Genomic DNA, 16,133 nt, shown 5'->3' with positions numbered 1-16,133 from the left:
TATCTTTTTATTTTGCACCCAATAGCACTGAGTGCGTAGAGTTCACGTCTCTCTTTACACACTTCTTTGTTCTCTGTATAAGCGGTGGTTGCATTCTGCACTATTCGATGGTACAGTATCTGCATGCTGCTCTCTTTTCCATATATAACTTCTGACAGGCTCTCCTGTGTCCTCCTGCCCTACTTTAGTCCTTCTAGTACTCTCACTGTACAGTACAAGCAGGACCGACGCTGCAGCTGGCTCAACCTGAAGATCATTCTTTTAAAAACTGTCTTCATAACAACTACTTGTAGTGATTCCACAAAGATGATGTTTACACAGTCACTGATTCAAAGTCGTTTATTCCTCCAACATTACATGCCAACAGAAGTTTGACTCAAACAGATCTCTTCTTGCATCGATCTATTATACAAGTGTCCTCTTTGTTTTGGGTGTAGTGAACATCTTGTGTTTTGATACCAAATAAAGAAGGTTTCTCATAATTTATCTTAATTGGATGGGAAGAGTTTTTTCATTAACTGATCTTTTGGTGCCCCCTTGTGGTAAGTTAGGGATTGTGATTAAAGTACATTTTGTAATAAGAGATCACACTGTACCATTTGAGGTGTACGATTATAAGACTTGAGACTGATGAAAATATAATATCTGTGGTGCATAAAGATGGATGTCATGGGAAACTTCTATAAAAAGATAACAAGAGTTCAGTGTTTTGGGCCGAAAGACAAACAAAAATCATGTTAAAAATGAAAAATGACATTGAGCGAAGATGTCATGCATCTACTTTATGCTTATTTAAAAAGTGTGTTGGTTTAGGCTCAGTCTGCTTGTGTGTGTGTGTGTGTGTGTGTGTGTGTGTGTGTGTGTGTGTGTGTGTGTGTGTGTGTGTGTGTGTGTGTGTGTGTGTGTGTGTGTGTGTGTGTGTGTGTGTGTGTGTGTGTGTGTGTGTGTGTGTGTGTGTGTGTGTGTGTGTGTGTGTTTTGGATTCCACTTAGACTCTAAATTTAGTTGCTGTCCAACTCACAAATTCATTTTCCTTTATTTTTCATTCATAATATTTATGTTTTGATTTTGTTATAACCTGTACAGCAGTGATTCATAACCTCTTTGGAGCATATAACCTTTCAACATAGGATTCATGTTAATAAGTCATTAGTCGGGCAGAGTCCTTTACCCAGTCATATTGTTCCATATGAACATAAGAGATCAATGTGTAATTACGTTATGATGATGTAGAAAAGCAGGAAATATTCAGCTACTCTAAATTATATGTAATTTGTAAAGAACACAACATTTTACAAAACACCCAAATTGAGTTTAGCTGATTTAACACTTTTTTTTTTGGTTGGTTGCCATCTTAATAATCATCCTGTGATCTCTTGAATTTATGCAAAATCTACATGGAGGGTCTCCATCAGATAGGAGAAACCTGTTTCACTCTTCACAGCTTATTGAAGTTTACAACGTTGCCCTCATTTATATAAATGTACTATTAAATTATGATAAAAGGCCTTTTCATCTCTTCCGGCAGTCTTTCCAGTATGTAATACATTCTTTATGTGTTGTTCATACAATGTTTTCTTTGTTCGATGTGATGGATACATTTGGAACAGTGGAATTGACTATCTCTATATTATTATCTGTATCTTCTCAAGTCTAATAGACGCTTTAGAATAACTTGTATTACATCCATGGCCTAGTTGTTTATTACTATTATTATTATTATTATTATTGTTATAATTAGTTTGCACTGTTGATTTTGTCCCACATGATAAGGATGTTGGAAGTCGACCTAATCCTTGTGATTACACTGACATCCTGTGCATATGTGACAAGATTCTGTGTAAGATCATTTTGAATCTTATCTATTCAATCATCCATCCATTATCCTTACCGCTTTTCCCGTTCGAGGTCACGTGGCCTATAGTCGATACCAGCTGTCACTGGGCGAGAGGCGGGGTACACCCTGGACTGTTGGCCAGTCAATCAGAGGGCTGACATATAGAGACAGACAACCAGCCACACTCACATTCAAACGTAACCTACGGGCAATTTAGTGTCACCAGTTGACATAACAAGCAGGGGGGTTTTTTGTTTGGACTGTGGGAGGAAGCCGGAGTAACCAGAAGCAGAACATGTAAACTCCACAGAGAGGTTCCTGTCCGACGGGGATTCCAACCAGGAACCTCCTCGCTGTGAGGTAACAGCGCTAACTGAACCACTGTGCAGCCTCTATTCAATCAATAAATCTTTATTTATATAGCGCCAATTCATAACAAATGTTATCTCAAGACACTTTTCAAAAAGCAGGTAAAAGACCTTACTCTTTGTTATATTATGTTACAAAAACTATTGAAAAAAGCCTGTTAGCAGCTCCAACTAAGTTCCACCAGATGAGTAGAAACACCTGCAGCACAAGCCATGAGATGAAGTGAAATAACATCAGTTATTGAGGTGTTTTCTTTTAAAACCTCACATAAAGATTAAATGAGTGCTCCATTATAATAAACCCTAATACATCATAAACGGTATATAATTATGTAAGTAAGCTCTACAGACACAGAACATCAATGGTTGAATGTAATAAATGACAAGTTTATTGTTGCACAAAATGTACAAAATAACAAGCAAATGGACAGCCCCTATCCCACCCCTTTAGCGACCCTCCCCTCCCTCTGGTTCATTTGCCATAATGAAGCTGAATTTCTGAAACCTATGACTACAGCAAGTCCGATGGTCCAAGCCAAACGCATGGTAATTCTGAGAGACAACACATACCCAATTTCAGCGTCACTGAACAATTAAAAATGAATAAAAACACCTTATTTACACATTTCTGTCAGAACTTGTACAACATGCCATCTATATATTTATACAGACTATGCTTGTGCACATACCCCTGTATGGAAAATATATTATAAGATCAAATTAAATTAGACTAAGGGCTATAGACATCCAAAGTACAGCACTTCTTTTTAATCTCCTTTTGAATCTTTTTTTGTTCTCATTTTTAGTTCCCACCAAATCAATTACTAAGTTCTTGAACAGCTAAAAAAAAAAAAAAAACCTCATTTGTATAAGGATGTGTATTTCCTTGAGGACCCAAGCTGACCACGTAGATGCCTGCTGAGAAAATCTTCACATATTTACACTGGAACACTCAGATCTCTCTCTTAAAATGCAAATGTGTAAATATGACCGCCTTAGACTTTGGAGTTATTCTTTTAAATGTTCTTGGCTGTTCCTCACCCTCATATGTACCTAAAATGATGATCAGTGATGTTCAGCTAGAAGATTTCATCCCCTCAAACTCTCATTTTCAAGTCGCTCTCCATAGCAAAAAAAAAAAAGCAAAAACCAATGAGCTTTGGCACTGGGTGAAAAAGTAAGTGTGCTGTGATTTCCTATGATGTGTTTCTTGAACCCCTTCAGGTCATTCATCCCTGTTTGTGCCCTGATGTTAAATCACACAATATCAGCACAAAAAGGGATAAATAAACACATTGTTCATGGTATCTAAAAAGTAAGTAGTACTGTGATATCTAAACCACATTAGCACCATGGAGAAAGAGAGAGAGAGTGAACAACATTGTTCAAGTAAAGCCAGACAACTTCACCAGATTGTTTTGTGCTGGAACATTTACAGCATAAGGGCACACAAAGTGTCATGGAGTTGTTTTTGTGTCAAGGAAAAACTACACATCCCATGGATGGAGCTGGATGGAAGGATGAGCAGGTAATAGTGACAGGCCATGAGGAAGAAATCAGGGTGAAAATGGAGACATCCTCCGAAGACTACTCATGTCCTTGCCTCCTTTCCTTCAGGTGCACAGATGCACAACAGAAACAAACAGGTTGAAGCAAATCTCCGGAGTGCATCCATCACATTGCTCCATAAATCGCCTGTAGGTAGAGATCAGTGCAGCTGAAGGAGACAGCTTTTGGTAAAACTGAGTGTGTGAGGGGGGGAAACAGGAAGTATCCGGGATCAGATATCAGGGAGAAGGAGAATGGCGTTGTTTTTAAAGTGTGTGCAAAAATACTCGTCAGACTACTGCTGGAACATAACCCCTTTTTACATTTTCAGTTTGCTTTGATTCCGACCTTAGATTTTGCAATATAGCTTCCTCTTTAATCCTACGTATTTGTCATCTGCAGCTTGTTTTCACTTGTTTTAATATATATCTATATTTTCTTTTCTTGCTTTTTTTTTCTCTTTTCTTACTTTACAAAATGAGAGACAGAATGATGGACAGCTGACAATATATATAATTATTTTCCTCTTCTTATTATCATCAGGTTTCTACAAACCTGGAGATGAATTTCTTTGTTCATTGTAAACAAACAGGTTTATCAGCAACTAGCGTTTGTTTCCTCCTTCAAGTGCACGCCTTCCTCTCTCTACCCCTCGCCTCCTCTTCATTGCAGCAGGGCCCTGATTTGTTTGGAGGTGCTGTCATCGTTTAGATGTCGTGTCGTGTACCTAGAAAGAAGGCGACGAGGAGAGATGTGTTGGAAACAGAAAACGAGTCACGTCTCAGTTTATAGCTGCATTAACAGACACAGGTTTATACACACCTCAGTGCGTTCAGAAGTCCCTCCACACTGTTGGACGGCTGCTCTTTCAGCACTTTGATGCAGCCCTTCATCTGCGCAGCACAAAGACAACACTGGATGTTAGAGAAAGGTCAGCAGCCTCAGATCCACCTGATCTCCTGCAGCAGCTGCTGCAGCCACAAAACAGGCACCCATGACGAGAGAAAGGGATCTGAACTGGCGATGCACAGTCATACTGCTGCCCGCCAGGATGTAAATTCTGTCAGGGAATCTGACATATAGCTTTGATTTCATCACTTTGTAGTTGATCATAGGCCGCGCACAAAGGCAATATATACTCACATCAATTTTGGAGGTTTTAGCGAAAGCCCCGACAGGGTGAACATGGTCATAGAGAATGATGACTCCCACCATCACCCTCATGCAGAACAGCATGGTGTCTGTGTTGGTGAATCGACAACGGTACTCCCTGGAAATTAGAAAGTCATTGAGGAAAAAGGAGTTTAACAAAAAAAAAAAAAAAATCATCCTTAAAGTTGTTGAATAAGACGTGAGACCGCATGAAATATTGAGTCGGGATGACCTCTGAATGACAGAGATTATTGCTGCTCTTATTTAAAGCACTTTGGGGTTTTGGTCTTTTATCGAGTTGCTAATGACTTTTCATTCACATAAAGACATCTTTTTAAAAAGTTTTAAATATATTTAATTTAGCATGAAGGACTCTCTGGATGATTCACTCTATGAATACTTTGTATTCAGTTGATTGAATTAGTGGCTCAACTTTGAACAGGCCTCTTTTGTGTTAACTTTGAAAAGGCCGGTTAATTAAAATCCAGGCTATCGACCTTTTGAGAGAAGGACAAGGAGAGAAGGCAATGGGTTGACTATGGGATGACAGAGAGGAGAGAAAGCGTGAAGAGTACTCACGGAGTCTCCAGCATTACACGGCACACACAAGCCATGGTGCTCAGACAGTCTGTGGTGTCCTCAATGGGCAAGGTCTTATTCTGAAGGGCAGAAAAAAGGAGACATTGGCGCAAAAATAAAAATCTCTGCCTAAAAATTACACAAAATGTTCACTCCTTCCCTCACTAGCACACAGAAAATCCCCCTTAGTTTATTTCACTGAGCAAAATGACCACAAGGGGGAGACAGAGCTCATCTGCAGAGTTCAGTCAAAGTTTTAGGAACAGAGCATCTACTTTGCTAAAAAGCAGTCATGGCCAGCATGTCATCTACATTTTACATGAGTCTCAGGAGGGTTTCTGAAAAACTGAGCTGTCAAGATGCACTGATGTGTAAAGTGCAGGGTTTCAAAAATTCCTGCGTCGTCCAGTCGAAAATATTGTTTTGACAGAAAATGCAGGGAGAAGGGGGATTTTTCACGCAATGGTCCAGCATGGCCAATTGAGGAAAAGTAGTGTGGTGAAGTGTGAGCATCCATTTATTAAACCGCACAACTGATTATCAAGCCTCTTATTAGCACAACGTTAAATGCAAAGCTTTTTCAAAATATATATTTTTTACCGTGTAAAAAAAAACAACAGATTTTTCATTCATTTCAGCTGACCTGACTTTGTCATGTAATAATTGAATTAATTAATTAGTGTATTTTGTGCTCTGTTGATTCCTATATTTAGCACAAGAAGTCTTGACATTTGTAATGTCTACACTAGAGAGAAAAGTGATAGAGTTATTGTTGGATGCACATTTGTTCGAGTTTGTCTTTGCTCTGTCATATTTATTCAAGAAGTTCTCAGTAAAGCAGATTCTCCCTGAGGTTAAAAAGAATCTACATCAAATCAAACTGACAATATGTGTTTGATGAATATGATACATTAATACCTCTTCACAGTTTAATAACCAAACCATGTGCATTCGTTAAAGTCCTGTAATTAAGATCTGATTTTACGTGCTGTGATTTATGCACATCATACTACTCATACTTCTACTCCTCCATACTTCTGTGCACTTTATTTGACATCATCTAGTTACTTGTTACTGTAAGAGTCTTTCCAAAATAGTTTTATTGTCTCCATGTTGTCTTCTTTGACTGACAAATAACCTAAATGCTACTTTTTTATCTTTTCATTTGATGTAACTTTCACTCAAAGAATACAAGAGCTGAATACACAGGACATCTCAGATTTAAAATATGGTAAATGGTAAATGGATTAGAGCTTGTATAGTGCTTTTCTAGTCTTCTAACTACTCAAAGCGCTTTTACACCGCCTGTCACACCTACTGTACACATTCACAGACTGATGGCGGAGGCTGCTATGTAAAGTGTCTATCAGAAGTAACTAATCCCATTCATACACATTCATCCGCCACTGAAGAAGCAGCAGGAGCAACTTGGGGTTAAGTGTCTTGCCCAAGGACACGTCGGACATGTGCAGGAGCTGGGGATCGAACGCTCGACCTTCTGGTAGTGACACGACCGACTCTACCAACTGAGCCTGCTGCTAATATTCTCCAAGTCCTCATAGAGTACACTTATGTTTTGGTCTGACTTTGAAAGAATAGGAATATTACCTCTGAAACAAACTTGGTAGTGGCGTTGCTCAGAGTCTTCAGCATTGGTGTTGCTTCAGCATAAAACAGGGACATCCGATTGGCCATCTCATTGTTAACCTCATTCTCCGCCTCCAGCTGTGTGCCAATACAAAAGGACATGACATCTTTCAAAATCAGGAGAGCTTACCTTGTGTAACAAATGAAATATGGCTGGCTTTACGTGTCTTTGTTAGAAGAAGAAATGACTCCAGCTGCTTCCACTTAACATTTCATTCTTGTATGCAACATTAACAGCCTGAGTGTCAAAGGTCTCACCTGCTGGTTGTTCAGCCTGTTCCTGCTTATAGTCCTCCTGTAGTAACTGAAGTCATTCTGAATGGCTGGATTTGTCATCTGCATTGTGAGAGGAGAGTTCATTTCATTTGTCAAAAGGCAGTTCAAGATAGTATGTTCAAGATATTGATTTTTCAGTACATTAAAGGTCTGTAGGCTGTCGCTAAGCCACAATGAATTCTCTTCACCTTTAGCTCATCAAAGCTGAGCGTGAAGTGAAGGATCTCAGCAAACTGTTTGGCCAGAGCCTGCTCTCTCTCCAGGTGCTGCATAGGAGCGTACGGCGGGCTGGTCAGCGCCTCCAGCAGACTGCGTAGGGCATTCTCTGCAAACACACACACACATATAATACATACAAAATATTTATTCACACAAACTGTAATCTACTGCACAGTATTTATACCTCCTCATGTTTACACATTAAACTGGTATTCTCTCTAATCTGGCCTGTGGCTGAAGGCTTTTTCACATCACCAGATTAATAAAAAAGAACAGAATTACAGCAGCACAATTTAAACTATTGTTACCCCGACTGTGTCACTTCTTTAGTGGATATCAGTGCAGGCTTTTGGTAATGGACCTAGCACTTTTGAAGTGCAGTGGGACCTGGCCCCAGGCAGTACGACAGACATTTGGATCACCTCGTGAAAAAGAGAGTTAATGTCCTAAAAGAGGGCCCTCTGGACTAGAATTTAACTTTTAATGTGACTGGAAATTTGCCATTTCAGCCCTCAGGCTTTGGAACTGCACGCCTGTTAAACACTTTACTTGGTGGTTCTTTTAAAAATCTATATATTTTAGCTAGACTGGCTTCACGGCCCCAGGGCTGGCAGTCGTTGCCTGTGGATCATTCTGCCCAGTGCCCACCAGTTAGGCCTGGCAATTTGGTACATACATTCACGATCGGTTCAACGACTTTGGTGTTCACTTTTAAAATACTCCACTTATTTAGAATGGATGGCTAGAAGCACCAAATGCTACTGGAGAGATGAGGTGGTGCAGAACAAACATGTTAGGAAAGTTTGATTATTTATTAAACTTGCACTAACTGTGGTACTCAAGTGACATCACTTGAGGCAATTCAAAAGATTTTGATCATCTACCACTGGAGCAACAAAAGGCTTACTAAAACTTTTTTTCACATATTTAGTAGCTCTACCAAAGACCTGTTAACAGACTTTGAGTTTGCAAAGTTGTTTAAGTTTATCTTTTCTATAATTACTTTTATCATCAGGTCAATATTTATATTTTTGCAGCTCCTGGATTTATGAACAAAAACATCAAAACTGATGGTGTTTCCATCTGCCTTAGCTGTCATGTTTTTGCGTCAATTGTAATAAACACCTGTAAGCATGCTACTGTAGTATACACTTTACATTGTAAACATGCTTCTTTTATTATCAAGCTTATAGTGTTTTAATCAAAGCACCACTGGGCTCATACAAACTCAAGCATGGTATTAAATGTTCAATTTATGAAGACTTAAATGCCCCAAACCAACTGAAATAACTTGTCAAGATGGATAATTTAAGACTCCAGAATACACTTAATATACTGCTTAAACTTATGTTTGGCCTACTACTATCCAAATACTTACTAATCTACTTACTATAAATTATTAAATGTTTGAAATAAAAATGATTTGTCGGGGTGCTGGTGGCGCATTGGTTAGTGCGCGCGCCCCATGTAGTCTATACTCCATTAGAGATCCCATCCCAAATCTTCTAACACCCTGATTATCTTTTCAGTCACTGAATCAGTGACCACACGTTCACTGTGTCACATCTGTTATTGAACCTAAGCCTTTGCAGTTCTCTGCTTCTTCCATCTAATCAGACACGTGAGCTGGACCTCAGAGGCTGTATGTAGTTGTAATGCCTCAGAAGCAGAGTCCCTTGAGGCTTCATCCCTTCCTCTGCATTAAATATGCATGAGGACCTTCTATAAATACAGCAGAGAAGTGTTTCATCTAAAGGGCCTGGCCAGAAACCTGCTCCCCCTCCTGCTGTTAGCACAGAGCACTACCCTGAGCCCTGATTCCCGAGGGTTTATTCTGACAGATTGGATTGAGAGACACCGCAGCTGTTTGTTTACTTTACACGGGGCCGCTTAACCTCTTATTACCCCTTTGATCAAACACATAAATAAAAGAGAAAGGGGGTTCTAAGCGCAAAAACAGGAGGGGTCATCCAATTAGCACTCCTCTAGTCATTAAGATTGGATCCCCTCGTCTCTGTAATGAGGGCGGAGAGTGGACAACATATCTGTTGTACTGATACATTATCATTAATTATTAGTCAGCCCTCTTCAGTAAGCTGAGAACATGATGTCCATGAGATCGAAGTATTATTGGAAGGCAGAGCAGGCGGCAGCCAAACTCTATTTCTCTGCTCATACTTCTCTCTCTCTCTCTCTTTACTCTCTCTGTACTGGACGAACATGTACTGTTTCCGTAGCAACGGCTGCCTGCCTGCTAGGTCAGGATGCTGCAGAGATGGCTGGGAGGACTTCATAGTGTGTGTATAGAGAGAGTGTGTTGTCGGACTGAAATGCCTGTAAAATCAGGCTGGTGGTACATGAAGGCGAGCTGTGAAGCAGCAGACTACAAGATGAGCTTCTCCCCGCTGCTCGTAATGATTACAGTCCACCTGGATGTTAATCTGCCTAATTTTTAAAGCTCGGTGAAACATGTAGGTTACAATGCTGTCACTCTGTTGTGGTCAAAATATCGTACTTATTGTATTTTTAGAGACACAATGGTGAGAGACAAACAGTCTGACAAGTATTAGACTTGTGACATATCTCACATCCTTTAACAGTCAAATAGCTGTAAAAAAAAAAAAAAAATACACAGAGCTAGTGTCTTCATACAGTTCTAATCTGTGAGACTAATCTGTGTGTTCAGCATGTCAGCACATCCTGTACACTTGAGGGCCATGCAAATGCATGTTTGAATAACGATTTCAAATAACTACTTCACACATATTTCTGTCAGAAAAGTGAAAACACAAACCAAAGAAGGACATAAGATGAGCAAAAAACAAGTATATGAACCCTCTAATAACTGACATCAAAAACTCTGAATTTACTCTTGGGATACAGCTGCTTGTGGTTTTAATTCCAGTTCCAATTTGACGTCCAATATTAACAGTAGAGAGTTTACAATTTTCCTGAAATGACTGTATGAACTCAATTGATTAGATATGCTTACCCAGTCGGAGGGAAAACTCATAGAAGCGCTTCAGTTTGGCCACCAGGGGGCAGACTGCATTCCAGGCCTTCTCCTGTAGCGCGAGGTCGCCTGGATTCTGGATGGCCTGTGGGCAGAGAGCACAGATGTTACTTAGCAAAAATGATTTAAAAACCTCATCGTCTCATCTATCCTCTCATCCTCAGTGCTCACTTTCCCTTCAGTGAAACATTTTCAATTTAATTTTGTTGGACATTATTTCAACATAGAAGAAAAAAAGTCCCTTTAATGATAAAATGTGTTATTGAACTTTTTTTTCCCAAACAAATCTCTAGAATAAACTAAAGTAAAAAAAAACCAAAAGCTTCCCTAAGCAGCAGATTACTGTTCTTTTTTTTTTATTTATTTTTTTTACAATTTTAGCAAATGTTTCTCAATAAGGGAAATGATGCATCATTAAGGGACTTTTTAAAAGTCATGGTCAACGCGGTGTTTGTTTTCATCTGGGGTTGGGGGTAGCAGAGAGAGAACTCCTGTGATTCCCCGCCAGCCTCAATGTCATCTTTCATTATTGTATTGATTGAGAGCCCCCTGGAGGCGGAGTCTACATAGTGTGTCTTTAACAATGGCTGTTTGCAATAATCAATAGAAAATAGTTCACAATTAAATTAAAGTCTTTATATGTGATTTTTCACACCTAAATGTAATAGAAATCAAGTATATCCTCTGAAAATAACTCTGTGAGTCATGACTGTCTACAATGGGTGTAACACCCGAGTCCCACTGTCTGTGATGTTTTCCGAGTTTTCTGAGTCCCATATTCAGTTTGTTTACATCGTCGGGACGGCCGGCCAGCTCATCCTCTCGTGTATAAAAGTTGTTTAATTGAGGGACTAGAGAAAAGAAGAATAACATACTGTACTCACTGTTTAATTGAATGTCACGTAAGCGTTTCTAGATCACAGTCTTTTCGTGTAAATTTACATGCAGTGTGAAGATACGAGCATAATAAAGATCGCTAGCATTAGCATGCTAACACAACAATGCAGCGCGAGTTGTTTTGGTTTCATGCTGGTGCTCAAGGGCGACATCTGCTGGATCAAAAAAGCCTTTAACATTAACAGCTTATCCAAATAATCATTAAAATAGATCATGTTTTTATTATTGTGTTTTTTTTCCACAAGAACATCCAGGGAATCAGTTTAAGTTACTAGAGACAGCGTTGGTTCATTGTTCAGCCTAGAAGCATGCAGAGCCATATTTGTTCTCATAGAACTATGAAGCATCAGTTTAACTCAAACTGGTGCTCAGATATAAACATCTATGATGACACATGTTACTGTACTTGTAATAGTGAATGACTTTACCACCACTATTAAGTGTGAACCAATTGCCTAAAGTCACAGGAACATGACAGGAATTGGTGATACATCCTGCATACATTCATGCATTGAATCATTGTGGGTCATGCAATTGTTAAACATTGCTTTGGTACATTATTTGTACCCATTTGATTTGTACGCATTGTAACTTAGAATATTTTTTGAACAACACAGCTCTATAGCACAGAGAACAGGCATATTCTGCGTTATGGCCCAACTACCTTGCAAATTTAAGAAATCCAATCTTAGTCAAGAAAAACAGGTTTAATCTCAGTGAAAACGTAACTTCAATATTGTGTCTGTTCTCATTAAATGCTTTGAGATCTCAAGGGTCAGAAACAAAGAAAGGAAACAGTTCAGGGCTATTTGTTAACAAGTAGAGCAAAGCCAACAGCTGAGCAATCAGCAGCGATCGTTCACACTGCAGAGGGAACTTTGCAGTGACGCGTCGCTGAGAAAAGCTGCACCTGAACACACTAAGAGAGCCAGTGTTCATCGAGACCAGCATACAGTGCCAGGCCTCTCTCCGTACTGTGTGTGTGGTATGATACCCCGCTTAGAATGTCATCCTGTCATGTCATGTGAATCACACATGTGTGTTACTTTTTGGCTTGACGAATCAAGGTTCAACTCATGACTACTGCTTCGTGCTTACTTCTCGTATCTCCTGGCCCGCGCCATTATAGGACTGCAGCTCTGCTAGGATCCCATGTGCCTCCTCCAGCACGGCGCTGACCTGGTTCCACACGGCTGTCTCTGCCTCTGTGGGCTGGGCATCTGGAAGGAGAGGACAGAAGGAAAGCAAAGGGGAAGAAGGGCCAGAGGAAGACAGGGAGAGGGAGGAGGGTGGAGGGGGTGGGAAGTGAAAGTGTGATGTAAGTTACGGGTAGTGATGAAAATATAGAGGGGAGAAGGAAGAACAGAGGAAAAGGGGGGGGGGTATGAAGAAAATGTCAGGAGAAAAAGAAGAGATTTGAGGAAAGAGGGAGGTTAGTGATAAAGGAAGAGCTGAAAAGATGACATCCTATCAGGCCAGATACAAACCTGAGATAAATAAATGTTCACTGAATTATAGCAACTGTACTAATCTAAGGTCAAAATCTAGTCGGTGTGTAAATGATTAAATTTATCCAACAGTATTATAACAAGAGACCTGCAAGCCCCACTCTGTCACACAGTCAGGCTTGTGGTCACCCTGAAGGACCGGAAGATGACAAACCAGTTTCACTTCAGTGAATTACTGGATGAGGATGTTTCCACTGATAGTTGAACATTTTAACGGTCTTCTGCTGCCATAAAAGTGCCTCAATTGCGTCACTTGGACATTTCCAACTCCTGAGCTGTGATCATCTGAAGAACCATTGGTTCAGTGGAGATTAATATCAACTTGGATAGGTGTAATTGTCCCATTAGATTCATATAATAGTGCTATCCATCTTTTTCTCACTTTCTTTTACCCCTTCTTATCTATGAATGAAGAGAGACTTTTTTTTTTTTTGCCCATGAGGTTTAATTGTGAGAAACGTTAAAACAAACAAGCAGCAGAGAGAACAACCTCTGGGTGTGCTCGCTCTTTCTCTGTCTGTGTTTCACACTTACACACTGAGCAGCACACCAACTGTAAACTCAGTGTTTCTGCCGCAGGGCACCTCCCAGTCACAGTTCTGCTTTGTTTGCCCATGTGGCGTGTTGCACGCATACAGCAGAGATTAAAATGTTTGAGGGACACGATTTAAGATGCACTCTCATGAGTCATCCTTGTGTTTAGTGTTCGATTTCAAACTACTTATCACAATATGACTCAGGTATAAAGTGAGAGCAGTGTGCCCAGTTCTCTACATGAAGTAGCACCGCTGATTATTTTTGCACCCTGAGGCATTGCCTTCCTGCAGAGAAATAGTAATCATGAAATATTTGCTGTCCTAGGTGCACACGGGCTACCATTATAAAGAAAGCAAGCACGGCTATTTTAGAGATGACTCCTCGTTAATGGGCTCCTGCATTTCTAGTAAACCAAATTATATTTTGTATCTTGTTAGCAATTAAAAGAACACTCAACTCATAGCATTAAATAATGATTTTTCTTTGAAAGATTAAATATGACTGATACTATTTAATTTCTATGCTAACCTATTTTTTAAAGCAGGAAGATGTTAGCTCCCAAAAGGTACTTACATTTTATCTTAATTTTGCACATGAGGATTGAGAGTCTTATTACTGCACATGGTGACTAACAGATACCTCAAAGCATCATGTTTATTGCTCTGAGAGGACAACTTTACAAAAGAAATTATCCCTACTTTGCTTCTGATCTTTCAAAAGTCTATTACATGGTATAATGATTAGCATTTTTTATGATCGCTCAGTATATTTCAGACCAAACCTCAAGCTATGTGACAGAGGTGACTGGTTGATAAGGAGAGCTCACTGATGGCGGAGAGGTGGAGAGGCAGAGGCATGTGTCTAAAGATGTAATGCCTCAGTCTGACTCATCTAACTTGCTTTGAAATTATGGTGAATCACAGGCATAATGAATAAAAAGTAAATTTAGCCTGTTTGACAGCTGATGTCTCTCGCCAGCATGAGCTCTCCCACTCCACCTGTAACAAACTGCAACTACGGAGGGAGGAGGAAGCAGCCGTTAAAGGGAAAAGTGGTGGAGAAGGAAAAGACTATGTTGGGATACACTACAAAATAGCTCCATCTTAACAATTTATTTACGTTCATAATCAGTGTTAAAATCCTTTTGAGGAGTCATTTTTGTCAAAGATGATTTGTTCTGAATGCATTAGCCTAACAAAGTCTCAAGGAGTCCAACTCAGCCAAAACAAAAAGCCACATGTTTTGTTTATCTTAAAGCATGGACTTAATAAGCGTGAAAGTGTAAATAAGCAATTGTCATCAAGAAAACGAACACCCTCAGCTATGACTACAGGATGGAACATATTGCCGTAAAACTGCTACATGAGCATGCTAGCTTTATCATTGTGCAGATGTTCACATAGTGATTGTAGCATTTAGCTCAAAAAGTGAAGCATAGTAGAAACTAACATTAGCATGTTAGCGTTGTCATTATGCTCCAGACTTGATATTCAGACTTGCCTCCTTTTAAGTATCAGATGAGACATGGGTCAAACTATCAAGTTAATAAACACATCTTATACAAATGTTATGCTCATGTTAGCATTCAGGTTTTAGCTTTTAGCTCAACATGAACAGCCTCACAGAGCTGCTATCATTGCTGATTTGAATCATTTCTTGGAAAATGTTTTGCTCTTTACAAAAACAACAGAAGATTTCAACACTGAGTCTAAAATTAAATGATTTGTTAAGATGGATATTTTCCCACTGCAAAGGTAGGAATTCACTAACATAAAGGGAGGGATTTTACCAACTTCTTCTATAGCCATTCACCCAATCTTTGACTTTCTTTCACACATATTATTTAGTGCAGTACACACGCACATACACACAAGCACAGATAGGTCAGACATACAATAGGGGATGAGGAGATGAAGAGGTGGAGGGATGACGATAGACTGTTTGTTAGCCATCATCATCCCCAGGCAACAGACACCCACGCAGGACTGGCATTCTGTTTACTTCTCCACAGATTTTGTAGCTTGGGAACCGAGATCAAAGCATTATTGTTGTCATTTTGTTACCGCCTCACCATGCCATTGTGCATCTGTCTTCTTTTATAAGATGTAGAATGTGTGAATAAGAGCCTTCAGAAGGAAGCCAAGTGACTTTCAAATGCCAGTCCCCAGAGCAGAAATCCAAAGATAAAGAGGCGTGTGAGGAGAGGAGTGGAGGAGGGAAAAGGGGTATATAAGGATATAAGATGACACGATAGTCAGCTAACACTGATGGAATGAGGAAAACAAAGCGAAGGCAACAAAGAGAAAGGGATAACTAAAAAAAATAAGAAGCGGATGGTCTCACGTTCAAAGTCAAGGAAAACTATTGGGCCATGCTCAAGTTCGGCGCAAGCCAGCACTTTCAGGAGGTTTCCCATGAGCCCCCTGGAACAGAAAGAGGGGAGAAGTCTGTGGGTGATGAGGGGACAGGTGTCAGGGTTGTGCGCGTGTACATGTGTGTATGTGTGTGTGAGAGCTGTATGTGTGTGAAGGTGAAGGTTTCGGGGGCGGGGG

At 39.9% G+C, this 16,133-nt stretch overlaps 1 protein-coding gene across 7 annotated transcripts in view; it reads right to left on the bottom strand.

Annotated features, from left to right (window-relative positions):
- Positions 1–3,172: 3,172 nt before the first annotated feature.
- Positions 3,173–16,133, bottom strand: part of fam49al (family with sequence similarity 49 member A, like) — a 32,499-nt gene continuing 19,538 nt past the window's right edge. For 5 of the 7 annotated variants that reach the window (XM_061058856.1, XM_061058859.1, XM_061058860.1 and 2 more), the window contains 10 exons: positions 15,925–16,004; positions 12,635–12,756; positions 10,619–10,724; positions 7,596–7,732; positions 7,390–7,467; positions 7,093–7,209; positions 5,485–5,564; positions 4,897–5,023; positions 4,576–4,646; positions 3,173–4,480 (listed from right to left, as the gene is read on the bottom strand). In XM_061058856.1, the coding sequence (XP_060914839.1) occupies positions 4,417–4,480; positions 4,576–4,646; positions 4,897–5,023; positions 5,485–5,564; positions 7,093–7,209; positions 7,390–7,467; positions 7,596–7,732; positions 10,619–10,724; positions 12,635–12,756; positions 15,925–15,997 (975 nt within the window). In that variant the 5' untranslated portion in view covers positions 15,998–16,004 and the 3' untranslated portion in view covers positions 3,173–4,416. The remainder of the gene's footprint in view (positions 4,481–4,575; positions 4,647–4,896; positions 5,024–5,484; positions 5,565–7,092; positions 7,210–7,389; positions 7,468–7,595; positions 7,733–10,618; positions 10,725–12,634; positions 12,757–15,924; positions 16,005–16,133) is intronic. The other 2 variants (XM_061058861.1, XM_061058862.1) reach the window with 1 other exon arrangement.

This window comes from Labrus mixtus, chromosome 16, assembly GCF_963584025.1.
Source record: "Labrus mixtus chromosome 16, fLabMix1.1, whole genome shotgun sequence".
In the NCBI taxonomy this organism is placed as follows: Eukaryota; Metazoa; Chordata; class Actinopteri; order Labriformes; family Labridae; genus Labrus; species Labrus mixtus.
The sequence above is the reverse complement of the archived record's forward strand: the minus strand, read 5'-3'. Positions and strand labels throughout refer to the sequence as shown.